The 27,815-nt window shown below is 41.2% G+C and overlaps 1 protein-coding gene across 2 annotated transcripts in view; it reads left to right on the forward strand.

Annotated features, from left to right (window-relative positions):
- LOC119905434 (calcium/calmodulin-dependent 3',5'-cyclic nucleotide phosphodiesterase 1C-like) overlaps nucleotides 1-27,815 on the forward strand; it is a 108,457-nt gene that overhangs the window by 30,787 nt on the left and 49,855 nt on the right. The window contains exons 9-14 of one of the 2 annotated variants that reach the window (XM_038722473.1): nucleotides 1,312-1,412; nucleotides 1,585-1,713; nucleotides 3,321-3,422; nucleotides 4,485-4,605; nucleotides 6,217-6,298; nucleotides 21,983-22,103. In XM_038722473.1, coding sequence (XP_038578401.1) covers nucleotides 1,312-1,412; nucleotides 1,585-1,713; nucleotides 3,321-3,422; nucleotides 4,485-4,605; nucleotides 6,217-6,298; nucleotides 21,983-22,103 — 656 coding nt within the window. The remainder of the gene's footprint in view (nucleotides 1-1,311; nucleotides 1,413-1,584; nucleotides 1,714-3,320; nucleotides 3,423-4,484; nucleotides 4,606-6,216; nucleotides 6,299-21,982; nucleotides 22,104-27,815) is intronic. The other variant, XM_038722482.1, reaches the window with a different exon arrangement.

Below are 27,815 nucleotides of genomic sequence, written 5' to 3' on the forward strand. Positions count from 1 at the left end.
CTTCCACAAAGGAGCAAAAACGTAAAACACACAGTCCCGACCCACAGCTTACCAGTCGCCTGCTCTGAGCGACGAAGGTCAGCCAGAAGCAAGCAGTCCAGTTGCTAGATGTCATTAGCCGCAGCTAATGTGGAGTAACGTGGGCACGCAGGGTCTCCTGGTCGGCTGATCCAGGCAGACCGCATGTGAGCGTCATGTTAGCTATCTGTTAGCTTGCCTTGCTGCGGCAACCTAGTAACATCGAGGCCGGCGTCATCGGATGTCGGAACCGGGGAAGCTCGGAGCTGCTCGGAGACCCGTGAATGGGAAGAGTGGAGCCATCTAACTTCCGTCAACAGCAGATCGAGGGCTTCGTCCAGAGAGCGGGTGGACTGCCACACCTCCTCGTCCTGAACGGCAAAGCTGTCCGCCCAGCGTCGCCACTCTTCAGGGGTGCTCCGGTCCAAGGCACGCCTCACAGTGGGGACGGAGATCACCCAGCACGATGTAGCCCGCGTGGCTGACGCCGCACACCCGTCCGGCTGTAGCGGCGTCTCGCCCCATTCTGGCCGGCTTGCTGGAAGACATCGTTCTTCTTGTTTTCCGGCTGGAAAGTCTGTTGCTCTTTAGACAAATCTTCTGCTCTTTAGACAGCTCAGTGCTAAAGAAAAATGGAAGTCGAAGGCTGGGTCTCACCGTTGTATATATATATATACACATACATATAAGGTGTGGACGTAGGAGAGGCCCATGCTGTGGATCTCTCGGTTTCTGATGGCTGTCCTTTCTGTGGGCTGGTGGAAACCATCTTTCATTGTTTTTTAGACTGCAGCAGACTGGGGAACTTTTTGGTGTGTTGTTTACTTCCTTTAGTGAAGTGTGGTCTAACACTGCTTTAATTTTGGGAGCAGGTTACAGGAAAACTAATGCAACTAAGTGGCAACTGTTAAATTTCATTGTAGATGTAGTCAAACTGCCCATATACATGACCAAAGAGAACCAGTTAAAAGGAAAGCAGTGTGCAGAATTAGTCCCTGTGTTTACCTCGCTGGTAAAAGACAGAGTTTCATAAGCTAATGAACAGCTTGGATGTGTTTGTACGTCAGTGGTGTTATGTCATTTGTCCAGTGGTAAGTTAAGAAGTCAGTTTTAGTCGTGTTTTTAGGTAATTTTATGGGTTTATTTTTATTTTGTCTTGTCAACAGTTTGATTCTTTGACTTTTTGTGTCTGTGAATAAGTGAAGTTTTAGTAAAGTTCAGTTTAACAAGTAAAAAAAAACTCTCTCTCTCTCTCTCTCTCTCTCTCTCTCTCTCTCTCTCTCTCTCTCTCAGCACTGGCTAACTGAGTTGGAGATCTTCGCCATAATTTTTGCAGCTGCCATCCATGACTATGAACATACAGGGACCACCAATAACTTCCATATTCAGACCAGGTAATTTCCAGGACAGCTTAGAATAATCTTCCATACTTAGAAAGTGAAGAGGTATATGTAGGGTAAACAGTAAAAAGTTGTATTGTAAATATATTGATGTTTTATATTCATCTTTGTAATCACTAGTCAGTTTTCATACATTTTTATAATTCTAGCTGTGTGTCATTTGCAGGTCAGACACAGCCATGTTGTACAATGACCGAGCTGTTCAGGAGAACCACCATGTCAGCTCTGCCTATCGCCTTCTACAGGATGATGAAGAAATTAATATCCTCTCTAATCTTTCCAAAGATGACTGGAGGTGAGAGCAAGGGAATGTACATTTTGTTTGAACTTTACCGGCTATAATACAGGACTAAAAAGGGCAGCTCTGTGAGGCTGGAACCAGTCAATCAGACAACAGTTTATTTCACTATTCATAAACAAGAAAAAAAGCTTTAAAACTGTTGTTGCAGGGCTGAATGCTAACTCTGTCATTTACAGTCAAAGCCCAGTCTGCTCCCTTTGGGTGCTGCTGCTGATGGAAAAGATGTCTGATGGAGCTGACACATGAGTCTCAAAGTTTTAAATCGACGTGCACCACTGTGCTGATTGTAGGCACTTCCAAATGGCACAAAGCCATTCACCAAATTTTAAAAAGCATCTAGCCAATCCTGCTGTCTGACCAAGGGTCTTGGTCAGACTGCAGGATTGCGCTGCGACTGATCTGATGCATCACGGCAGATAACATTGAACTCAAGTTTATCACTGCAAACTTTTGTTAAAATTTGAGTTCATTGTAGGTCTGAACAACAAAAGCCCCACACACAACTTTATTTATTTATTAGAGAGAGTTTTCTTTCTTTAATTTCTTCCATCAACTTTTATTATGGAGACAATTAAAGTCAGAGAGAGTCGGAGAGTCTGTCTACAAGAAACACGTTTTACATCATTTATCATCATTTCTATTCAGTCACGTGAGATCATTCCTGTGTTTAGTCCAAATAGACAACAATAAAACATAGTAAACATGTAGCCTAAGGAGTTGGACAAGTCACTAAACTGCACTAAAGTCTCTAATGAAGCAAGAAAAGGGAAATAAAGCCTGCACATCCAGCCATCTCACCGACATCTTATGAAAGCAGCCGGCGGCTCCGCGAGTAAAATCAGCTGATGAAAGTATGAATGAAAAAAATGTTGGATTGATATGATGGAATGATCAATCAGTGACGAGTGATGTGACTCTCAACTGTATGCAGTAGTGTTATAGGATATCAGAAGAGGAAATAAACAGAAAGCCTAAAACTGAGCGTCAGCTTTGATTTGAGATCCATCATTTAAATTTCCCCTGAAACATTTAGCCTAATAAATCCAAAGACACCATGATCATATTCTGAGTTATTCAATAACGTATTCCCAATTAGAATCAAATATAAATGCAGATAATATAAGCATTGTGTCAGTAGAAATGATCCGGAACGGATGTCTCTTCATGTGACGTTTCGGAGGAAAGGATGTATGTCTCTAAAAACATATTTCCTCGCTCTTGAAGTAAAGTGAGGAAAGTGAGTGAGGGAAACGTGGATGCAATTAAGAGACTTGAGAAGCCCCCCAAGTGCGGCTGTCCTGTGTGTTAACCTACAACAGGTACACAGACTAGCTTTTCTGTCGGAGATGGAGATCAGACTGAGATCAACAGTGAACTGATGCGGCTGAGCTAGGTTTTTCATTAAGGGCTGGGCGGTGAGAGAGATGGACAGAGCTTGAAGGCTGTGGTCTCACGCCATGAACTTTAATGAACTTTGAATTTTAAACTCAGAGGTTCATTTAAACCAAAGCATTGAAAGTTTGACCTTACGATGGTGAAAAGTTAAGAAATCTATCTATCCGACAGTTGTTTAGGTATTTCACTTTTATACACTCTTTAAGAGAACTGCGGACTCTAGTAGTGGAGATGGTGTTGGCTACAGACATGTCCTGCCACTTCCAGCAGCTCAAAGCCATGAAGACCTTCCTGCAGCAGCCTGACGCGTGAGTAGTGCCACCCAACTTATAAACAGCTCTCAGGTCCTTCACAAGTACACTGTAGGGTTGCAGACGTTACATTTTGCAGGTGAATAAAATTTTTTTAGCTGAATACAGCCTGATCTGACTTTCTCCACTAACTGAGTGAAAGTTCTCCATTTATAAAGATTGCTATGCAGTGCGACCACTCAAAGCGCTTTTTACACTAAATCGCATTCACCTTTCACACACTGAGCCTAAGTGCTCAAACGGAAACACACACATTCACACACTGATGGAACAGCCATCATGGGCAATTCAGGGTTCACTATCTTGCACATACACTTCAACATGTAGCTTGGAAGAGCTGGGGCTTGAACTGCCTATTTATTAATGGGCAACCCTCTTTACTTCCTAAGCCACAGCCACTCCAAAAAAGTAGCCTAAATGCCCAAGTGTCTGGATTTATAGAAAAATAAAGCTCAGTCAGTGATGAAAAAACACAGATAAAATATAACACACACGTTATTGGCTACACCTTCATAGTTAGATGTGCATAATGTTTAACGTCAAAATTAAATTAAATGTGAGGGGAATCATTATAGGTATGATTATGCCTAAAGATTTAAGGCAACTCAAAAGTTGTCAATTTAATTACACATTTTTTCATTTAGTTTAGCCTTGACCACAAGTAACGGTGCATTCAGGGAATGCAGTGATCTAGTAGGGTACAATGAGCTCCATATGTATTTTTATCTTGTACTTTTATCAGCCTCTTGCTTGGTCACTCTCTCTTTCTCTTCCTCACTTCCTCGGTCTCTTTGCAGCCTATGTTTTGATATCCAAACTGACAATGCTGAGCTAGCTCCTTCCAAATATAAAGGACAACATGGTTTTATTTGAGTTTATTTTAATACTTTCTTTAAAAAACAGCATTTGTTTATTATGTTTTCTTTTGCAGAAATATGTTAAATATGACCACTATAGGAGTTCAAGTATGTCTGAGTCTTGTTCATAAGTGAGGGCAAAACAGAGATGGACAGGCGGATTGGTGCGGCGTCAGCAGTGACTGCTGGACTGTATTTGCAGGATTGACAAACCGAAGGCCTTATCCCTGCTGCTGCACACTGCTGACATCAGCCACCCTGCCAAACGCTGGGACCTCCATCACCGCTGGACCAGATCCCTGCTGGAAGAGTTCTTCAGACAGGTAGTCACCAAAAAACATGTCACCTGCTTTACTGGTCTGGGGCTTGTTAATAAAGGGAAATTAGTGGGTTAGCAAGCTAACATTGCTCAGGCTTCCTATTAATAATTTAAATCAGTGTGCTGACTTTTACATATGCTGTAGCGCAACTTGTTCTGCACTGAGGATAAGATCAATTCAAATAAGCTGACCAATCACAGGAAAAACTGAGTTGTTATTTCTACAGGATCCCGGTATAATATAATACATACTAGCATGTTATATGATATTATATATGATATTAAGAAAAGCAAAACTAAAGTAAATTAAAGCTGCAAGCAGCGTTGGGCGGGCCCTCGCACTTGTAGCACGTCGGGGTGTGAGCCGGCTGCGTTGCATATTCTGGAGCTCTGCCGGTGTGGCTGTGAATTTGCTACGCGGTTCCAACGCCGCATGAAGGTGTTATATGTCACTTCCTGTATCCCTTTTGTGGCGCAACATAGCACTTGGCGCTATGAATATAAATCAATATTAGCGTGTAGATATGTTCAGGGCAGGACAGTTATCAAGCACGTAACGTTTGGTTCAGATGTGAGGATGTACACTGAAGTTACAACAACTTCAATTTACCATACAGAATTGAATACGAGTGCACTCCAGATTTAGCTGCATAAATACAAAGGAAGAATAAAACAGACAAAAATATTAAAACACACACATAAATAAATACATTGTACATACATACAAAAAAAAAAAAAAATATATATATATATATATATATAATCTTAGCAAATTCAATAGGGACCTCGCACGGTTGTGCTCGGGCCCTAATAATCTTAGCAAATTCAATAGGGACCTCACACGGTCGTGCTCGGGCCCTAATTAAAGCTGCAAGCAGCGTTGGGCGGGCCCTTGCACTTGTAGCGCGTCCGGGTGTGAGCCGGCCGAGTTGCACATTCTGGAGTTCTGCCGGTGCGGCTGTGAATTTGCTACGCGGTTCCGAAGCCACATGAAGGTGCTATATGTCACTTCCTGTGTCCCCTATGTGGAGCTACATAGCACTTGCCGCTATGAATATAAATCGGTATTGGTGTGTAGATGTCTTCGGGGTGGGACAGTTATCAAGCACATAAAGTTTGGTTCAGATGTGAGCATGTACACTGAAGTTACAACAACTTCCTGTGTCATGGCGAAGAGTTGATCTTTGACGCCACGCCACGGACACGCCCATTGAGGAAAACTCGCAAATAGCACAACTTTTCATCTTCAATGCCTTTAGAAGGCACAGCAGAAATTTGAGGTCGGTCGGACTAAATCCCTAGGAGGAGTTAGTTAAAGTATGAAGTGTGTAAATCATCCAAAATTTGACATAAAATTCAAAATGGCCGACTTCCTGTTGGGTTTAGGCTATGGCTCCAAGAGACTTTTTTGCAAATTTTGGTGAGTTTTCGAGTATGTTTAGGCCATGTCAATTGAGCCTACTTTGCAGGAAAAAAAAAAAATAAATAATATATATATATATACAATCTTAGCAAATTCATTAGGGACCTCGCACAGTCGTGCTCGGGCCCTAATGATGGAATAAAGTAATGAAACTGTGCTGACAGTATATTGCCGTGTTGAATTTATTTTCAGGGTGATAAAGAAGCAAAGCTGGGTCTACCTTTCTCCCCTCTCTGTGACCGCAAATCCACCATGGTGGCCCAGTCCCAGATTGGTAAGGTACACAAATACAACTAATGCTTCTCAGTGTGGGATTTGCTTTAGTATGTTTAACACTGCAATTCCAGTCAACTTATATTTTGTCCCCATAGTGATTATATGTAGCATATCTTCGTATGATTTTTAATACAAATTATGAATATTAATATTTCAGAATATTAATTCAAAAATCCTCGTTAGGGCACCACCTAAAGATTTGCTGTCCGCCCAAGGCTTTAGGAACCTCAAGTATAGCTGAATAATTATATCATTATTTCCTAGTGATCGGTTAGTAGTAATTGTTTAATTATCTTGAATCAATCTAATCAGTCAATCACATATCGAAGGCGTAAATCCTCCGTTACAGTGACCTGGAGCTAAACAATCCACACACAGTTCCTGTGATTACAGTGAAATTTATTAACTAACTAAAAGGTGGATATAAATATAGTTAAATATACATCAAAGAAATAACCAATGGCTAAACAGACATGATGCAAACAATGAGAATGTAGTGGAGTTCAATGTAAATTGAGTTGTTCTATTGTGGGGAGAATTTGATTCATAAGGAGCAAGATAATTAATAAGCGCATGTTATGATAATACTAACTTGGTTAAATTTGGCTGGATGTTTTAGGCTGGAATGATTAAGGATTAAAGCTAATGGATTAACAGACTATTGGACATCAACTCAACCACAGAATGCAGGGTTTTAGCCTTACTGCTTGTTGTTTCTCCAGCCAGTTGGTGTTCGGCAGCCTCACGCTGGCTGAGTTTCGTGCGTCCTCGGTTGAGACGGCTTAACAAGCCGTCGGCCGGTCGCTTTCTCTGCCAGGGAATTGCTCCGGGAGGTCCGCCCTTCGACTGGTGACTTAGTTGAAGAAAACTTGCTGTGATGGCTGTTAACCTTGGCTCGGTTCGTGGGTTTTGATGTCCTTTGGGCTGCTGGCGCAACTAACCCACGTAGCTGGGTCCGAACTTCGGGGAAGCAGTAAAAGTTAACTCAACGGAATAAAGTTAAAAAGAACTTAGTCGTACTTGAATTCAAAGTTGCGCAACTGAAACGGTCTGATAACTTTTAATAAAAAAATAAATCTAAATTAAAGCTGCAAGCAGCGTTGGGCGGGCCCTCGCACTTATAGCGGTGCGGCTGTGAATTTGCAACGCGGTACTGACGCCGCATGAAGGTGTTATATGTCACTTCCTGTGTCCCCTATGTGGAGCTACATAGCACTTGCCGCTATGAATATAAATCGGTATTGGTGTGTAGATGTCTGCGGGGTGGGACAGTTATCAAGCACGTAAAGTTTGTTTCAGATGTGAGCATGTACACTGAACAATAATGTACCCAAACAATAAAATAAATTCCTTTTATATTTCCCTGCCTTGTTGTTTATGTGTACATACAGAGGAAGAATGTGAGAACAGCAACATTTCATCGTTACTGTGTGTTAGAGCATGGGAGAACATGGATACTTTTAATACAGCCCACACCCCTAATACTGTGTAACTATAACAAGTAGAGAACAGAAGAAAAAGATGTTCTTTCTTTACAATGTCTGCATAGCTTATTCATATTGTGTAATGAATGAAAATAAATAGGCCTACTAGGCTCCTCTCACTTTGACATTTAAGATTAGCTTGTTTGATCCACCTTCATACACATGTGACATTACTGTACAACTTGAGAAAGGTGAGTTGTTTTCTGCTCCAGCCTGCCTAAAAGAAAAGCGTTTTTGGGATTAAATGGACTTTATTAGCTGCTGCAGTGCAGGATGAACTCAGAACAGACCCATTTCTCACCTTATTATTCTAAATCATGCAACGAAGAAGAAGAAATGCATAATAAATCCTGGGACAAAATCTGTCCACAAATACTGTACACATGTAGTCTATGAACAAGACTTGTGTTATAGCTGACTTGGGCAGTGAAATGTTTAATTTTTTTAATTCATGTGGTCATAGTTGTCCACAACTCAAATCAGAATATAAGAAGAAATGTTTTATACCACCTCAAGAAGGCTTCCTATCAGAAAGGTAGGAAGGTATTTCAAATGTACAACTGCAGTACTTAAATCTAAGTAAAGTAATTTCCCTGACATTTTTGTGTTACTTTACTTTTAATAGACCCATGTAAGAGGTTTTATACTTCCTGTGAGTATAATCCAATCAATATTTTCATACTGTATATCCGTTGTGTAATTTGATAAATTGTGTTATTGTGATAAATCGCATCTCAGAGAAGACTCTGACTGCAACATGCGTCTTTGTAAAGAGAGAAACGGACAGAAAAAGTCTCAAACTCTGCCTGTCAGCTCGCTCTGCTCCGTTAAAACTGAATTTACCATACAGAATTGAATACGAGTGCACTCCAGATTTAGCTGCAGCCAGCTGACCGTGTGCTTCTCCCTATACCGCAGTTCTGTGTCCATGCATGCAGCAAACTGAAAGCACTGTCTGTCGGAGCGTCTACGTGAAAAGAGAAGGAAGACATTGCTGGTAGTATTGTCTTCAGAGTTGTTAAACACCTCAGCGCACTGAAGGAAGCCATCTGACTGTGTGAGGGGCAAGATCGTTGATGTCTGCAGGCAGAGTAGAGCTCTCCTGTCTGACTGGTCCACCAATAGCAGAGAAGATGACCCCTTGAGACACAGCCCCTCCTCATTTGCATAATGAGGCAGAAATGCATACAAAATTTAAAAAGACAGGCAGAAATAAATACCATGGGAAAATAAATAAGGTAAATAAATACAAAGGAAGAATAAAACAGACAAAAATATTAAAACACACACATAAATAAATACATTAAAAAAATTAAATAAATTGAATAAACAAATAAGGTAATTATAACAAAGGTGAATAAGTAAAGGCACTAATTAAAATATACATTTATGTCTCCTTGTATAATTTAATTACTACCTACATTTATTTATTTACTTTATTTTTTTGTGTATTTAATTGGATGCTTATTTATTTATTGAGCATTTATTTATTTCTGTATTTATTTCTGACTGTGTCAGGATCGGTCCTCCATAGCGGGGTGGGAGAGTTATCAAGCACGTAAAGTTTGGTTCAGATGTTAGCATGTACACTGAAGTTACAACAACTTCCTGTGTCATGGCGAAGACTTGATCTTGACGCCACGCCACGGACACACCCATTGACGAAAACTCGCAAATAGCACAACTTTTCATCTTCAATGCCTTTAGAAGGCACAGCACAAATTTGAAGTCGGTCGGACTAAATCCCTAGGAGGAGTTCGTTAAAGTACGAAGTGTGTAAATCATCCAAAATTTGACGTAAAATTCAAAATGGCCGACTTCCTGTTGATTTTAGGGCATCGCTCCAAGAGGCTTTTTGTGCGTCTGGACAAGATACACGTACCACAGAAAATTCGTGCACGTAGGTGAAACGTGCGGGGGGGCTGCTTCGTTAAAAGTCACTTCCTGTTGCCAGCAGGTGGCGCTATGACTGTGGGTGAATGTCAGCATGTACATGTGTTCAGGGCGGGACTCTCATCCTACATGTACAGTTTGGTGCAGATGTGAGCATGTACACTGAAGTTACGACAACTTCCGTGTCATGGCGAAGAGCTGATCTTTGACGCCACGCCACGGACACGCCCATTGACGAAAACTTGCAAATAGCACAACTTTTCATCTTCAATGCCTTTAGAAGGCACAGCACAAATTTGAGGTCGGTCGGACTAATCCCTAGGAGGAGTTCGTTAAAGTACGAAGTGTGTAAATCATCCAAAATTTGACGTAAAATTCAAAATGGCCGACTTCCTGTTGGGTTTAGGCTATGGCTCCAAGAGACTTTTTTGTGCGTCTGGACAAGATACACGTACCACAGAAAATTCGTGCACGTAGGTGAAACGTGCGGCGGGGGCTGCTTCGTTAAAAGTCACTTCCTGTTGCCAGCAGGTGGCGCTATGACTGTGGGTGAATATCAGCATGTACATGTGTTCAGGGCGGGACTCTCATCCTACATGTACAGTTTGGTCCAGATGTGAGCATGTACACTGAAGTACGACAACTTCCGTGTCATGGCGAAGAGTTGATCTTTGACGCCACGCCACGGACACGCCCATTGACGAAAACTTGCAAATAGCACAACTTTTCATCTTCAATGCCTTTAGAAGGCACAGCAGAAATTTGAGGTCGGTCGGACTAAATCCCTAGGAGGAGTTCGTTAAAGTACGAAGTGTGTAAATCATCCAAAATTTGACGTAAAATTCAAAATGGCCGACTTCCTGTTGGGTTTAGGCTATGGCTCCAAGAGACTTTTTTGTGCGTCTGGACAAGATACACGTACCACAGAAAATTCGTGCACGTAGGTGAAACGTGCGGCGGGGGCTGCTTCGTTAAAGGTCACTTTCTGTTGCCAGCAGGTGGCGCTATGACTGTGGGTGAATGTCGGCATGTACATGTGTTCAGGGCGGGACTCTCATCCTAGATGTACAGTTTGGTCCAGATGTGAGCATGTACACTGAAGTTACAACAACTTCCTGTTTCATAGCGAATCATCGACGCCACGGACACGCCCATTGACGAAAACGCGCAAATAGCACAACTTTTCATCGTCAATGCCTTTAGAAGGCACAGCAGAAATTTGACGTCGATCCGACTAAATCCCTAGGAGGAGTTCGTTAAAGTACGAAGTGTGTAAATCATCCAAAAATGGCCGTAAAATTCAAAATGGCCGACTTCCTGTTGACTTTAGGCTATGGGTTCTTGAGGCTTTTTTGTGCGTCTTGATATGATACATGTCCCCAGAAAATTTCGTACATGTAGGTTGAACGTGAACGAGGGGCTAATTTTTTCCAATTTTCTAGGTGGCGCTAGCGAGTCATTTTGCAACGCCCATGTGCGAAACTTGTAGAATACGAAATTTTTCACCGGTTCTGACATGTTTGCAAATTTTGGTGAGTTTTCGAGTATGTTTAGGCCATGTCATTTGGCCTACTTTGCAGAAAAAAAAAAAAAAAAAAAAAATATAATCCGAGCAAATTCAATAGGGACCTCACACGGTCGTGCTCGGGCCCTAATTAAAGCTGCAAGCAGCGTTGGGCGGGCCCTCGCACTTGTAAGCGCGTCCGCGTGTGAGCCGGCCGAGTTGCATATTCTGGAGCTCTGCCGGTGCGGCTGTGAATTTCTACGCGGTTCCGACGCCGCATGAAGGTGTTATATGTCACTTCCTGTGTCCCCTATGTGGAGCTACATAGCACTTGCCGCTATGAATATAAATCGGTATTGGTGTAGATGTCTGCGGGGTGGGAGAGTTATCAAGCACGTAAAGTTTGTTTCAGATGTGAGCATGTACACTGAACAATAATGTACCCAAACAATAAAATAAATTCCTTTTATATTTCCCTGCCTTGTTGTTTATGTGTACATACAGAGGAAGAATGTGAGAACAGCACACATTTCATCGTTACTGTGTGTTAGAGCATGGGAGAACAGTGGATACTTTTAATACAGCCCACACCCCTAATACTGTGTAACTATAACAAGTAGAGAACAGAAGAAAAAGATGTTCTTTCTTTACAACTGTCTGCATAGCTTATTCATATTGTGTAATGAATGAAAATAAATAGGCCTACTAGGCTCCTCTCTACTTTGACATTTAAGATTAGCTGTTTGATCCACCTTCATACACATGTGACATTACTGTACAACTTGAGAAAGGTGAGTTGTTTTCTGCTCCAGCCTGCCTAAAAGAAAAGCGTTTTTGGGATTAAATGGACTTTATTAGCTGCTGCAGTGCAGGATGAACTCAGAATAGACCCATTTCTCACCTTATTATTCTAAATCATGCAACGAAGAAGAAGAAATGCATAATAAATCCTGGGACAAAATCTGTCCACAGCATGTAGTCTGATGAACAAGACTTGTGTTATAGCTGACTTGGGCAGTGAAATGTTTAATTTTTTTAATTCATGTGGTCATAGTTGTCCACAACTCAAATCAGAATATAAGAAGAAATGTTTTATACCACCTCAAGAAGGCTTCCTATCAGAAAGGTAGGAAGGTATTTCAAATGTACAACTGCAGTACTTAATCTAAGTAAAGTAATTTCCCTGACATTACTGTGTTACGCATGTAACAGGTTTTATACTTCCTGTGAGTATAATCCAATCAATCTTATTTTCATACTGTATATCCGTTGTGTAATTTGATAAATTGTGTTGTATGTGGTGCTCGCATCGTACTACTGAGACTTCATTGCCCTCTTCAGAGAAGACTCTGACTGCAACATGCGTCTTTGTAAAGAGAGAAACGGACAGAAAAAGTCTCTAACTCTGCCTGTCAGCTCGCTCTGCTCCGTTAAAACTGAATTTACCATACAGAATTGAATACGAGTGCACTCCAGATTTAGCTGCAGCCAGCTGACCGTGTGCTTCTCCCTATACCGCAGTTCTGTGTCCATGCATGCAGCAAACTGAAAGCACTGTCTGTCGGAGCGTCTACGTGAAAAGAGAAGGAAGACATTGCTGGTAGTATTGTCTTCAGAGTTGTTAAACACCTCAGCGCACTGAAGGAAGCCATCTGACTGTGTGAGGGGCAAGATCGTTGATGTCTGCAGGCAGAGTAGAGCTCTCCTGTCTGACTGGTCCACCAATAGCAGAGAAGATGACCCCTTGAGACACAGCCCCTCCTCATTTGCATAATGAGGCAGAAATGCATACAAAAATTTAAAAAAGACAGGCAGAAATAAATACCATGGGTGAAAATAAATAAGGTAAATAAATACAAAGGAAGAATAAAACAGACAAAAATATTAAAACACACACATAAATAAATACATAAAAAAAATTAGTAATAAATAAAGTTGAATAAATAAATAAGGTAATTATAACAAAGGTGAATAAGTAAAGGCACTAATTAAAATATAACATTTATGTCTCCTTGTATAATTTAATTACTACCTACATTTATTTATTTACTTTATTTTTTTGTGTATTTAATTGGATGCTTATTTATTTATTGAGCATTTATTTATTTCTGTATTTATTTCTGACTGTGTCAGGATCGGTCCTCCATACGGGGTGGGAGAGTTATCAAGCACGTAAAGTTTGGTTCAGATGTGAGCATGTACACTGAAGTTACAACAACTTCCTGTGTCATGGCGAAGACTTGATCTCTGACGCCACGCCACGGACACACCCATTGACGAAAACTCGCAAATAGCACAACTTTTCATCTTCAATGCCTTTAGAAGGCACAGCACAAATTTGAAGTCGGTCGGACTAAATCCCTAGGAGGAGTTCGTTAAAGTACGAAGTGTGTAAATCATCCAAAATTTGACGTAAAATTCAAAATGGCCGACTTCCTGTTGATTTTAGGGCATCGCTCCAAGAGGCTTTTTTGTGCGTCTGGACAAGATACACGTACCACAGAAAATTCGTGCACGTAGGTGAAACGTGCGGCGGGGGCTGCTTCGTTAAAAGTCACTTCCTGTTGCCAGCAGGTGGCGCTATGACTGTGGGTGAATGTCAGCATGTACATGTGTTCAGGGCGGGACTCTCATCCTACATGTACAGTTTGGTCAGATGTGAGCATGTACACTGAAGTTACGACAACTTCCGTGTCATGGCGAAGAGTTGATCTTTGACGCCACGCCACGGACACGCCCATTGACGAAAACTTGCAAATAGCACAACTTTTCATCTTCAATGCCTTTAGAAGGCACAGCAGAAATTTGAGGTCGGTCGGACTAAATCCCTAGGAGGAGTTCGTTAAAGTACGAAGTGTGTAAATCATCCAAAATTTGACGTAAAATTCAAAATGGCCGACTTCCTGTTGGGTTTAGGCTATGGCTCCAAGAGACTTTTTTGTGCGTCTGGACAAGATACACGTACCACAGAAAATTCGTGCACGTAGGTGAAACGTGCGGCGGGGGCTGCTTCGTTAAAAGTCACTTCCTGTTGCCAGCAGGTGGCGCTATGACTGTGGGTGAATGTCAGCATGTACATGTGTTCAGGGCGGGACTCTCATCCTACATGTACAGTTTGGTCCAGATGTGAGCATGTACACTGAATTACGACAACTTCCGTGTCATGGCGAAGAGTTGATCTTTGACGCCACGCCACGGACACGCCCATTGACGAAAACTTGCAAATAGCACAACTTTTCATCTTCAATGCCTTTAGAAGGCACAGCAGAAATTTGAGGTCGGTCGGACTAAATCCCTAGGAGGAGTTCGTTAAAGTACGAAGTGTGTAAATCATCCAAAATTTGACGTAAAATTCAAAATGGCCGACTTCCTGTTGGGTTTAGGCTATGGCTCCAAGAGACTTTTTTGTGCGTCTGGACAAGATACACGTACCACAGAAAATTCGTGCACGTAGGTGAAACATGCGGCGGGGGCTGCTTCGTTAAAGGTCACTTTCTATTGCCAGCAGGTGGCGCTATGACTGTGGGTGAATGTCGGCATGTACATGTGTTCAGGGCGGGACTCTCATCCTAGATGTACAGTTTGGTCCAGATGTGAGCATGTACACTGAAGTTACAACAACTTCCTGTTTCATAGCGAATCATCGACGCCACGGACACGCCCATTGACGAAAACGCGCAAATAGCACAACTTTTCATCGTCAGTGCCTTTCGAAGGCACAGCACAAATTTGACGTCGATCCGACTAAATCCCTAGGAGGAGTTCGTTAAAGTACGAAGTGTGTAAATCATCCAAAAATGGCCGTAAAATTCAAAATGGCCGACTTCCTGTTGACTTTAGGCTATGGGTTCTTGAGGCTTATTTGTGCGTCTTGATACGATACATGTCCCCAGAAAATTTCGTACATGTATGTTGAACGTGAACGAGGGGCTAATTTTTTCCAATTTTCTAGGTGGCGCTAGCGAGTCATTTTGCAACGCCCATGTGCGAAACTTGTAGAATACGAAATTTTTCACCGGTTCTGACATGTTTGCAAATTTTGGTGAGTTTTCGAGAATGTTTAGGCCATGTCAGTTGAGCCTACTTTGCAGAAAAAAGAAAAAAAAAAAAATAATAATAATAATCCGAGCAAATTCAATAGGGACCTCACACGGTCGTGCTCGGGCCCTAATAAAAAATAATCCGAGCAAATTCAATAGGGACCTCACACGGTCGTGCTCGGGCCCTAATAAAAAATAATCCGAGCAAATTCAATAGGGACCTCGCATGGTCGTGCTCGGGCCCTAATAAAAAAAATAATAATCCGAGCAAATTCAATAGGGACCTCGCACGGTCGTGCTCGGGCCCTAAATAATCCGAGCAAATTCAATAGGGACCTCGCACGGTCGTGCTCGGGCCCTAACAATCTGAGCAAATTCAATAGGGACCTCGCACGGTCGTGCTCGGGCCCTAAAAATATATAATATTAGCAAATTCAATAGGGACCTCGCACGGTCGTGCTCGGGCCCTCATAATCTTAGCAAATTCAATAGGGACCTCGCACGGTCGTGCTCGGGCCCTAATAAAATAATTTTAGCAAATACAATAGGGAGCTCGCACGGTCGTGCTCGGGCCCTAAATATATAATCTTAGCAAATTCAATAGGGACATCACACGGTCGTGCTCGGGCCCTAATAATCTTAGCAAATTCAATAGGGACCTCACACGGTCGTGCTCGGGCCCTAATAATAATCTTAGCAAATTCAATAGGGACCTCGCATGGTCGTGCTCGGGCCCTAAAAATATAAAGCAAGTAAGTTGCTGGAAACAAGGGAAAGCCGAAGTCGCGGCGCTTCGCGCATGTGGCTTGAGAGGCACAAAGAAATCTTCGAGGCAATGCCGGGCCGGACTCCTTAGGGCGTTGCTGGGAGAAGGGACACACTCCGTAAGCGTGTAGAGCAGAGAGCTAGAGCGAAGTGACCCGAGAACAAGAGAGAGAGTGTTTTGTTGTCTAGGGCGTGTCTCAGGAGGAGGGCTTTGAGACTGAGAAAAGCAGAAAACCACTGAGAGAGGCTGTCCCTTAACTTCAATATCTATTTTAAAATCTATTTGTGCGTATTTTAATCATATATCTTGCCACAATCAAACCTTAATTGTCATAACAGTTATACCGTTCTTAGCTTCAAGCATTTGATAAAAAGGAAAGGAAACAATTACTTAATTGTTGTAATGATTGGAATGGTTACCAGTTTAACACATTTTCAGGATTTCAGAATGAAAGAGACTTAACTCAATATTTCCTGGATAATATTGGCTGTTACACATTCTTACTTAGAGCATATAAGCAAGTTAGATGAACATGTCATCAGATTATACCCAATAAAATACAGAGTGATACATTAAAACAGTGGGAGAGGCATTAAAGGGCCAAAACAGGGACCTGTAATACTTAGTTTGTCCTCTTGGGGGACACTGGTTCCACGAGAGAACAATTGATCCTTTCACTAGGGAAGAAATGGTTATTAGGGCCCGAGCACGACCGTGCGAGGTCCCTATTGAATTTGCTCGGATTTTTAGGGCCCGAGCACGACCGTGCGAGGTCCCTATTGAATTTGCTCGGATTATTTTTAGGGCCCGAGCACGACCGTGCGAGGTCCCTATTGAATTTGCTCGGATTATTTTATTTTTTCTTTTTTAGGGCCCGAGCACGACCGTGCGAGGTCCCTATTGAAATTGCTCGGATTATTATTAGGGCCCGAGCACGACCGTGCGAGGTCCCTATTGAAATTGCTCGGATTATTTATTTATTTATTTATTTATTTTTTTTTATTTTTTTTTTTCTGCAAAGTAGGCCCAAATGACATGGCCTAAACATACTCGAAAACTCACCAAAATTTGCAAACATGTCAGAACCGGTGAAAAATTTCGTATTCTACAAGTTTCGCACATGGGCGTGGCAAAATGACTCGCTAGCGCCACCTAGAAAATTGGAAAAGATTAGCCCCTCGTTCACGTTCAACCTACATGTACGAAATTTTCTGGGGACATGTATCGTATCAAGACGCACAAAAAAGCCTCAAGAACCCATAGCCTAAAGTCAACAGGAAGTCGGCCATTTTGAATTTTACGGCCATTTTTGGATGATTTACACACTTCGTACTTTAACGAACTCCTCCTAGGGATTTAGTCGGATCGATGTCAAATTTCTGCTGTGCCTTCTAAAGGCATTGACGATGAAAAGTTGTGCTATTTGCGAGTTTTCGTCAATGGGCGTGTCCGTGGCGTCGATGATTCGCTATGAAACAGGAAGTTGTTGTAACTCCAGTGTACATGCTCACATCTGGACCAAACTGTACATGTAGGATGAGAGTCCCGCCCTGAACACATGTACATGCTGACATTCACCCACAGTCATAGCGCCACCTGCTGGCAACAGAAAGTGACTTTTAACGAAGCAGCCCCCGCCGCACGTTTCACCTACGTGCACGAATTTTCTGTGGTACGTGTATCTTGTCCAGACGCACAAAAAAGTCTCTTGGAGCCATAGCCTAAACCCAACAGGAAGTCGGCCATTTTGAATTTTACGTCAAATTTTGGATGATTTACACACTTCGTACTTTAACGAACTCCTCCTAGGGATTTAGTCCGACCGACCTCAAATTTCTGCTGTGCCTTCTAAAGGCATTGAAGATGAAAAGTTGTGCTATTTGCAAGTTTTCGTCAATGGGCGTGTCCGTTGCGTGGCGTCAAAGATCAGCTCTTCGCCATGACACGGAAGTTGTCGTAACTTCAGTGTACATGCTCACATCTTCACCAAACTGTACATGTAGGATGAGAGTCCCGCCCTGAACACGTGTACATGCTGACATTCACCCACAGTCATAGCGCCACCTGCTGGCAAAAGGAAGTGACTTTTAACAAAGCAGCCCCCGCCGCACGTTTCACCTACGTGCACGAATTTTCTGTGGTACGTGTATCTTGTCCAGACGCACAAAAAAGCCTCTTGGAGTGATGCCCTAAAATCAACAGGAAGTCGGCCATTTTGAATTTTACGTCAAATTTTGGATGATTTACACACTTCGTACTTTAACAAACTCCTCCTAGGGATTTAGTCCGACCGACCTCAAATTTCTGCTGTGCCTTCTAAAGGCATTGAAGATGAAAAGTTGTGCTATTTGCAAGTTTTCGTCAATGGGTGTGTCCGTCGCGTGGCGTCAGAGATCAAGTCTTCGCCATGACACAGGAAGTTGTTGTAACTTCAGTGTACATGCTCACATCTTAACCAAACTTTACGTGCTTGATAACTCTCCCACCCCGTTATGGAGGACCGATCCTGACACAGCCAGAAATAAATACAGAAATAAATAAATGCTCAATAAATAAATAAGCATCCAATTAAATACACAAAAAAATAAAGTAAATAAATAAATGTAGGTAGTAATTAAATTATACAAGGAGACATAAATGTTTATATTTTAATTAGTGCCTTTACTTATTCACCTTTGTTATAATTACCTTATTTGTTTATTCAACTTTATTTATTACTAATTTTTTAATGTATTTATTTATGTGTGTGTTTTAATATTTTGTCTGTTTTATTCTTCCTTTGTATTTATTTACCTTATTTATTTTCACCCATGGTATTTATTTCTGCCTGTCTTTTTTAAATTTTTTTATGCATTTCTGCCTCATTATGCAAATGAGGAGGGGCTGTGTCTCAAGGGGTCATCTTCTCTGCTATTGGTGGACCAGTCAGACAGGAGAGCTCCTACTCTGCCTGCAGACATCAACGATCTTGCCCCTCACACAGTCAGATGGCTTCCTTCAGTGCGCTGAGGTGTTTAACAACTCTGAAGACAATACTACCAGCAATGTCTTCCTTGTCTTTTCACGTAGACGCTCCGACAGACAGTGCTTTCAGTTTGCTGCATGCATGGACACAGAACTGCGGTATAGGGAGAAGCACACGGTCAGCTGGCTGCAGCTAAATCTGGAGTGCACTCGTATTCAATTCTGTATGGTAAATTCAGTTTTAACGGAGCAGAGCGAGCTGACAGGCAGAGTTAGAGACTTTTTCTGTCCGTTTCTCTCTTTACAAAGACGCATGTTGCAGTCAGAGTCTTCTCTGAGATGCGAGCACGACATACAACACAATTTATCAAATTACACAACGGATATACAGTATGAAAATAAGATTGATTGGATTATACTCACAGGAAGTATAAAACCTGTTACATGCGTCTATTAAAAGTAAAGTAACACAAAAATGTCAGGGAAATTACTTTACTTAGATTTAAGTACTGCAGTTGTACATTTGAAATACCTTCCTACCTTTCTGATAGGAAGCCTTCTTGAGGTGGTATAAAACATTTCTTCTTATATTCTGATTTGAGTTGTGGACAACTATGACCACATGAATTAAAAAAACATTTCACTGCCCAAGTCAGCTATAACACAAGTCTTGTTCATCAGACTACATGCTGTACAGTATTTGACTACAGATTTTGTCCCAGGATTTATTATGCATTTCTTCTTCTTCGTTGCATGATTTAGAATAATAAGGTGAGAAATGGGTCTATTCTGAGTTCATCCTGCACTGCAGCAGCTAATAAAGTCCATTTAATCCCAAAAACGCTTTTCTTTTAGGCAGGCTGGAGCAGAAAACAACTCACCTTTCTCAAGTTGTACAGTAATGTCACATATGTATGAAGGTGGATCAAACAAGCTAATCTTAAATGTCAAAGTAGAGAGGATCCTAGTAGGCCTATTTATTTTCATTCATTACACAATATGAATAAGCTATGCAGACAGTTGTAAAGAAAGAACATCTTTTTCTTCTGTTCTCTACTTGTTATAGTTACACAGTATTAGGGGTGTGGGCTGTATTAAAAGTATCCACTGTTCTCCCATGCTCTAACACACAGTAACGATGAAATGTGTGCTGTTCTCACATTCTCCCTCTGTATGTACACATAAACAACAAGGCAGGGAAATATAAAAGGAATTTATTTTATAGTTTGGGTACATTATTGTTCAGTGTACATGTTCACATCTGAAACAAACTTTACGTGCTTGATAACTGTCCCACCCCGCAGACATCTACACACCAATACCGATTTATATTCATAGCGGCAAGTGCTATGTAGCTCCACATAGGGGACACAGGAAGTGACATATAACACCTTCATGCGGCGTCATAACCGCGTAGCAAATTCACAGCCGCACCGGCAGAGCTCCAGAATATGCAACTCGGCCGGCTCACGCGCGGACACGCTTAAAAGTGCGAGGGCCCGCCCAACGCTGCTTGCAGCTTTAATTTAACATTAAATTTGAGCTGGAAAATTAATTAAGTAGCACAGGATAATATTTCTGTATCATGTTCTTTAAAAAGAAACTATTTAAACGGTGTTGAAGCATGGCATTAGTACAACATAAATTAAAGGAATATCAGTGAGCATTGAGGAAGATTAAAACACTGCATATGAACTTTCTTTATGGATTCTTCTTTTCAACAACAACATGGTAATATAACTACTCAAATGGAGTGGCGAGGCCTGCTAAGTAACTTAACAAAGATTATTTAATTAAACAAGGTAATAGGCAAGTTATAAGGAGACAGTATTCATTTGTCCACACAAAGGAATTTGGGGCAGTGTCCTTCTCTGGTGTCTGGAGTTCCTCACACCTAGCTGTGAAAGTGAGAGGGCATGTTAAGAGTCCAAATTAAAGGCTCTTTGGTGGGGTAGAGAGTCAAGACTGAAGAGGAGATCTTTGATGTTTTGAAGTAATTTGAAAGAGGAACTTCGTTACAATGTTTACCCTGCCCTTTTGGTCTTGCCATTTAGAGGTTGTTTATTTTAGGGCTGCGGAGGTCCTAATAGCCTGGTTCAGGTTGAGGTTAGTCTCTGTGTAATGTTAATATTGTCATTTTAATAGTCATGCATAGAGTCTGTTATCTCAACTTTATTTATTATTTTACTCTCTTGGGAATTGTTATCCTGCATTTTGTTCCTTTTTGTGGATTCAGAGATGTGACTATGACAAGCATGCAACCTAAACCTGCTTTAAATGTGACAAATTGATGCATTTAGTCTCTGATGAAGTTCATGTTTCTAGGGTAGACAATTTTACTGGTGTAACTGATGATTTGCCTCAAGTCTGTCACCTAAGGTGAGGTAGAGTGGTAGAACCTGATCAGGACTTTGAGGTCAATCCAGGGATCAAACCTGATCACCTTTGAGAAATGATGTCAAAGATTTAAATTCGCTTTAATCTGCCTATGGTGAGTCCAATGGCACAACAAATCATTGAAGAGATCTAAGGTGTTTGTGTAGTAGAGGGAGTCAGTGGGAACAGTTGCCTGGAGGTCACTTTTGTCAGGCTTCATGACATCTTAACATTGGAACCAACAATGAGCATGTCTGGATTTGTAACAGGACCGGACTGTACCAAAAGGGAAGCTTTTATTCAAAAATGATCAATATACCGTAACGTATGTGTATTGTTCGACCATTTAAAATGGTTCAAGTTCTGTATGGCTCCAACCAATAAGTAATATAGTAATATTATAAAACATCTTAAAAGGCAGTGGAATAAATGTGTACAATTATTTGGTTAATGTAGCCTGTTAACCCGTACCCAACTGTTAACATCCCTGAAATGAAAAGAGAAAAACTGAATGATGTGACTTTTCTGTGGGATAAACGAAAAGCACTGGTTACTGTCTCAGATGGTTTTGGATCTCACACTGCTGATGCAGCCTGAAGTTCTGTGAGAAGGTACAAGGTGAATGTTAATCTGGCATGATTACTGTTTCCTGCAGGATTCATTGACTTCATCGTGGAGCCAACATTCACTGTGTTGATGGAAATGATTGAGAAGATTGTGACACCGCTTATTGAGGAAGCATCTCGCTCTGGATTGGCTGGCTTCAGAAACTCTAGGTGACACACCACCCTTATGTCCTGAAAAAAAGACACAAAGTTCTGATGACACATCTGACATCTTAAGTGTTTAGTCCTTTCAGAAATACATCATGTGCCATTGTGTCATATCATCATGACCTGCCACTCAAACGTTAAAAATAACAGTATTTCTCTGGACTTTGTTTTGTCTAGTTTAACTTTTGTAAATTCCCTTTCTGTCATGAATTGTCATGTGTTGTAATGATGGAGCAGGCTGAGAACCCAAACGCAGGACACTAGAGCTGAGCAGATATAGTGCACTGATTTATTAACAAAAGGAGAGCATACTTACAAACTGTGGCTGAGTCCAAATAGAATCCAAAGTAACTAAGAAACACAGGTCCAAAAAACAAAGGGAAAGTACTGCTGGAACAAACACAGGCAACAGAGCAATACAGGCTACATGCAACAATGAACCAACAAAGACTGAACAGAACACAGACATTGAAATACTCAGGCAAACGAGCAGGGTGGGAACACAAAACAGGTGTGAGTCAAGGTAATGAAACAGAATGACAACCAGACAATGACAGCAAAGCAGTGGCCGCTCCTGCCAAATCTCTCAGGGGGGGTTGCGATCATGGCTAAGATGACAAGTTCTATGGTCTAAGTCTGCTATAAGACAAGTATTGTTCCTTAGGCTACATACTGTACAGTATTTGTGAACAGCTACGTCCTGAAGTTCATTGTCAATGTCTACAATGAATGAACAGTCCACAGTTAAGATCAACCGATCTTTAGACCTTTGGATGTAAAGGCAACTACTTTAGCAATAATGATATAAAAGAATAACTCTCACAATCATCTGATTTAGCTGTAACAAACCTTTTATTTAGGAACAACAAATCCAGAATAAAGCGCAGTGGCACTGGGCTGATAATGTGCAATGAACAAAATTTAAAGTTAATCTTGCATTGCAGCTAAGGGATCTCAAGTAATAGGCTACAGTAATGTAATAATGTCACATATACTGGATATGAAGGTGGATCAAACACAACTATTCTTAAATCTGAATCAGAATCAGTTTTATTGCCAGGTATGTGTACACATACGAGGAATTTGACTCAGGATTGTACATTGCTCATGATGTGCTTACTTATACAATAATACCATAACACAATAATTAAATAATAATAAAATCAAATCAGACACAAACTACAGAATAGACAACACTAATATACACACTATGAACAAAACAATATAGACATATTGACAAATAGTGCAGTGATCAGAGTGTAAAGGATGCAAGAGTAAACTATTCTCATTATGTACATGAAAGTGGATATGATATACAGGTACACATACACATGCATATACATATACATGCATACATGTACACATGTACACAGTGTGATGGAGCATAGTGCAAAGGATGCTGCAAAAAATAAACAAGACCTATGACCTTATGACCTGAGGTAGGTGTATTGGTATACAGTATATACAATATGACATAGTATGAACAGCACTGAAATAAAGAATGGTGAATAAATAAATAATAAGTGGTAACCAGTAATCAAGTGGCTGATTAGAGGCAGAGTTACTGGGTTATTGCACAGGAATTGTTCCTGACACTGTGAGTCAGAAATCAGCTGTTCATCAGAGTGATGGCTTGTGGGAAGAAACTGCTTCTGTGTGTGTTGGTTTTGGCGTACAGTGCTCTGTAGCGCCTTCCAGAGGGGAGGAGCTGGAACAGGTTGTGTCCGGGGTGAGATGGATCTGCAGTGATGTTTCCTGCCTGTTTCCTGACTCTGGAAATGTATAAGTCCTGAATGGAGGGCAGGTTGGCACCGATTATTTTTTCTGCAGTCCTGACTGTATGTTGTAGTCTGTCCTTGTCCTTTTTGGTGGCAGATCCAAACCAGACAGTGATGGAGGTGCAGAGGACAGACTGAATGATGGCTTTGTAGAACTGGATCAGCAGCTCCTTAGGCAGGTTGAGCTTCTTGAGCTGACGCAGGAAGTACATCCTCTGCTGGGCCTTCTTGATGATCGTGTCAGTATAGGGCTCCCACTTCAGGTCCTGGGATATAGTTGAATCCAGAAACCTGAAGGATTCCACAGCAGACACAGGGCTGTTGAGTATGGTGATGGGGGGCAGAGTGGGGGGGCTCCTCCTCCTGAAGTCCACGATCATCTCCACAGTTTTGAGCGTGTTAAGTTCCAGGTTGTTCTGACCGCACCAGAGAGCCAGCTGATCAACCTCCTGTAGACCTCCTGTCCCTTCTGTAGGCCGACTCTTCACCGTCCCTTGTTGTTTAACAGGGTACAGATGAAACTAGTATTTATTTTCATTCTTTAAGTTACACACATTACACAAGACTAATAAGGTAAGCAGAGATTTGTAAAAATCCATTTGTTATCCTGTAGATACACAGTATTATTTGGGGTGTGGGCTGTATAAAAGTATCCACTGTTCTCCTGTACTCTCTGTACTCTGTACCCTGTATAATCACACAGTAACAATGAGCTATGTGCTGTTCTCCCATTCTTCCTCTGTATTTACACATACACAACAAGGCATGTAAGGGGAAATATAAAAAGGTATATTCTATTATTTTTGGTTTATTTTCTGTGTTGCTTTCCTGCTTTCTCTTTTTATCCTCCTCTGACAAGATGCCAGTGATGGCCACATCATGCTACCTCCTCTTTCTTCTTGGGTTTCTGGCAATAAAAGAAAAAAAACAATACTTGTTTTATATTATTATTACAGGTTGAGCTTAATAATAACTATCAAGATTATTAGCTTTGCCTATGGCATTTTACACAGCATAAATTAGCCTAGTGGCTAGCGGAGTTTTCCTCTCCTCATAGCTTAACAAATTACATGTATTTTTTATACTGTGTCTTACTCACCGCTGGTAAAGTCACTGCCTCTCCCGACACAACACCACAGTTGAATTTTCAGCCTGAACGTAAATTTTTCTACAGCAGCTGGTTGTAGTGAGAGCAACAAGCTGGAGGACTGCCGAGTCGTTTTCAGGTGGCAGAAGCGTAGCTCTGCTGCTGGGCGCATGACATAAACACGTAAGTGCGAGCCCTCCCAGAACCCATAGAGATTGCACTGCAGCAGCCGCAGCTCGAAAAAAACTGCCTTGACATGAAAGTCTATGAGAGAGATCTGGGCGATTTACAACCAGACTGAAATCGCACCAAAAGAGGCGGGACTCCACAGAACACGACTTGACGCTGATTGGACAGCGATATTCAGAGACAAACTTCCCGGCTTGGCAGCCCCTAATGAACAAGCCGCCCCTGCAGCAAAGGCAGACTTCAGACTAAAACAGGAAACAGAAACACAGGCTGAATAGACAATAGACAAAAATGTAACTTCACATAGACACTGAACCTAACACTCATAATACAGAAGCAAATAACATGGACAAGTCAGACTGACAAAACCCAGAACAAAAGACAACGGACCATGATGAATAAAACAGAACACATATAAAATCCAAATGGGAAAGTAACTAGTAAACAGATCTAAGAATTTAAGCACAGAAGTAAGACTGCATACTAAGTTTACTTTTACCAGTCCAGTGTCTAAGTTGAACATATGCCAGTGATCATAACAGACAAGACTGAACACAGGAAACACCTGACATGGACCCAACAACCCTCCAAATAATACCTGAAAACCCCAAACCATGACACTTTGTGTCTGGCAAGTGTCAGAAAAATACAACCACAATTAAAGCTGCAAGCAGCGTTGGGCGGGCCCTCGCACTTATAAGCGCGTCCGCGTGTGAGCCGGCCGAGTTGCATATTCTGGAGCTCTGCCGGTGCGGCTGTGAATTTGCTACGCGGTTCCGACGCCGCATGAAGGTGTTATATGTCACTTCCTGTGTCCCCTATGTGGAGCTACATAGCACTTGCCGCTATGAATATAAATCGGTATTGGCGTGTAGATGTCTGCGGGGTGGGAGAGTTATCAAGCACGTAAAGTTTGTTTCAGATGTGAGCATGTACACTGAACAATAATGTACCCAAACAATAAAATAAATTCCTTTTATATTTCCCTGCCTTGTTGTTTATGTGTACATACAGAGGAAGAATGTGAGAACAGCACACATTTCATCGTTACTGTGTGTTAGAGCATGGGAGAACAGTGGATACTTTTAATACAGCCCACACCCCTAATACTGTGTAACTATAACAAGTAGAGAACAGAAGAAAAAGATGTTCTTTCTTTACAACTGTCTGCATAGCTTATTCATATTGTGTAATGAATGAAAATAAATAGGCCTACTAGGCTCCTCTCTACTTTGACATTTAAGATTAGCTGGTTTGATCCACCTTCATACACATGTGACATTACTGTACAACTTGAGAAAGGTGAGTTGTTTTCTGCTCCAGCCTGCCTAAAAGAAAAGCGTTTTTGGGATTAAATGGACTTTATTAGCTGCTGCAGTGCAGGATGAATCAGAATAGACCCATTTCTCACCTTATTATTCTAAATCATGCAACGAAGAAGAAGAAATGCATAATAAATCCTGGGACAAAATCTGTCCACAGCATGTAGTCTGATGAACAAGACTTGTGTTATAGCTGACTTGGGCAGTGAAATGTTTAATTTTTTTAATTCATGTGGTCATAGTTGTCCACAACTCAAATCAGAATATAAGAAGAAATGTTTTATACCACCTCAAGAAGGCTTCCTATCAGAAAGTTAGGAAGGTATTTCAAATGTACAACTGCAGTACTTAATTCTAAGTAAAGTAATTTCCCTGACATTACTGTGTTACGCATGTAACAGGTTTGATACTTCCTGTGAGTATAATCCAATCAGTCTTATTTTCATACTGTATATCCGTTGTGTAATTTGATAAATTGTGTTGTATGTGGTGCTCGCATCGGGTACTACTTAGACTTCATTGCCCTCTTCAGAGAACACTCTGACTGCAACATGCGTCTTTGTAAAGAGAGAAACGGACAGAAAAAGTCTCTAACTCTGCCTGTCAGCTCGCTCTGCTCCGTTAAAACTGAATTTACCATACAGAATTGAATACGAGTGCACTCCAGATTTAGCTGCAGCCAGCTGACCGTGTGCTTCTCCCTATACCGCAGTTCTGTGTCCATGCATGCAGCAAACTGAAAGCACTGTCTGTCAGAGCGTCTACGTGAAAAGAGAAGGAAGACATTGCTGGTAGTATTGTCTTCAGAGTTGTTAAACACCTCAGCGCACTGAAGGAAGCCATCTGACTGTGTGAGGGGCAAGATCGTTGATGTCTGCAGGCAGAGTAGGAGCTCTCCTGTCTGACTGGTCCACCAATAGCAGAGAAGATGACCCCTTGAGACACAGCCCCTCCTCATTTGCATAATGAGGCAGAAATGCATACAAAATTTAAAAAGGACAGGCAGAAATAAATACCATGGGTGAAAATAAATAAGGTAAAAAATACAAAGGAAGAATAAAACAGACAAAAATATTAAAACACACACATAAATAAATATTAAAAAAATTAGTAATAAATAAAGTTGAAGATTATAATAAATAAATAAGGTAATTATAACAAAGGTGAATAAGTAAAGGCACTAATTAAAATATATACATTTATGTCTCCTTGTATAATTTAATTACTACCTACATTTATTTATTTACTTTATTTTTTTGTGTATTTAATTGGATGCTTATTTATTTATTGAGCATTTATTTATTTCTGTATTTATTTCTGACTGTGTCAGGATCGGTCC

This window comes from Micropterus salmoides, unplaced genomic scaffold (genome assembly GCF_014851395.1).
Source record: "Micropterus salmoides isolate LMB-PRFRI ecotype aquatic unplaced genomic scaffold, ASM1485139v1 Ms_hic_scaffold_1, whole genome shotgun sequence".
Lineage (NCBI taxonomy): Eukaryota > Metazoa > Chordata > Actinopteri > Centrarchiformes > Centrarchidae > Micropterus > Micropterus salmoides.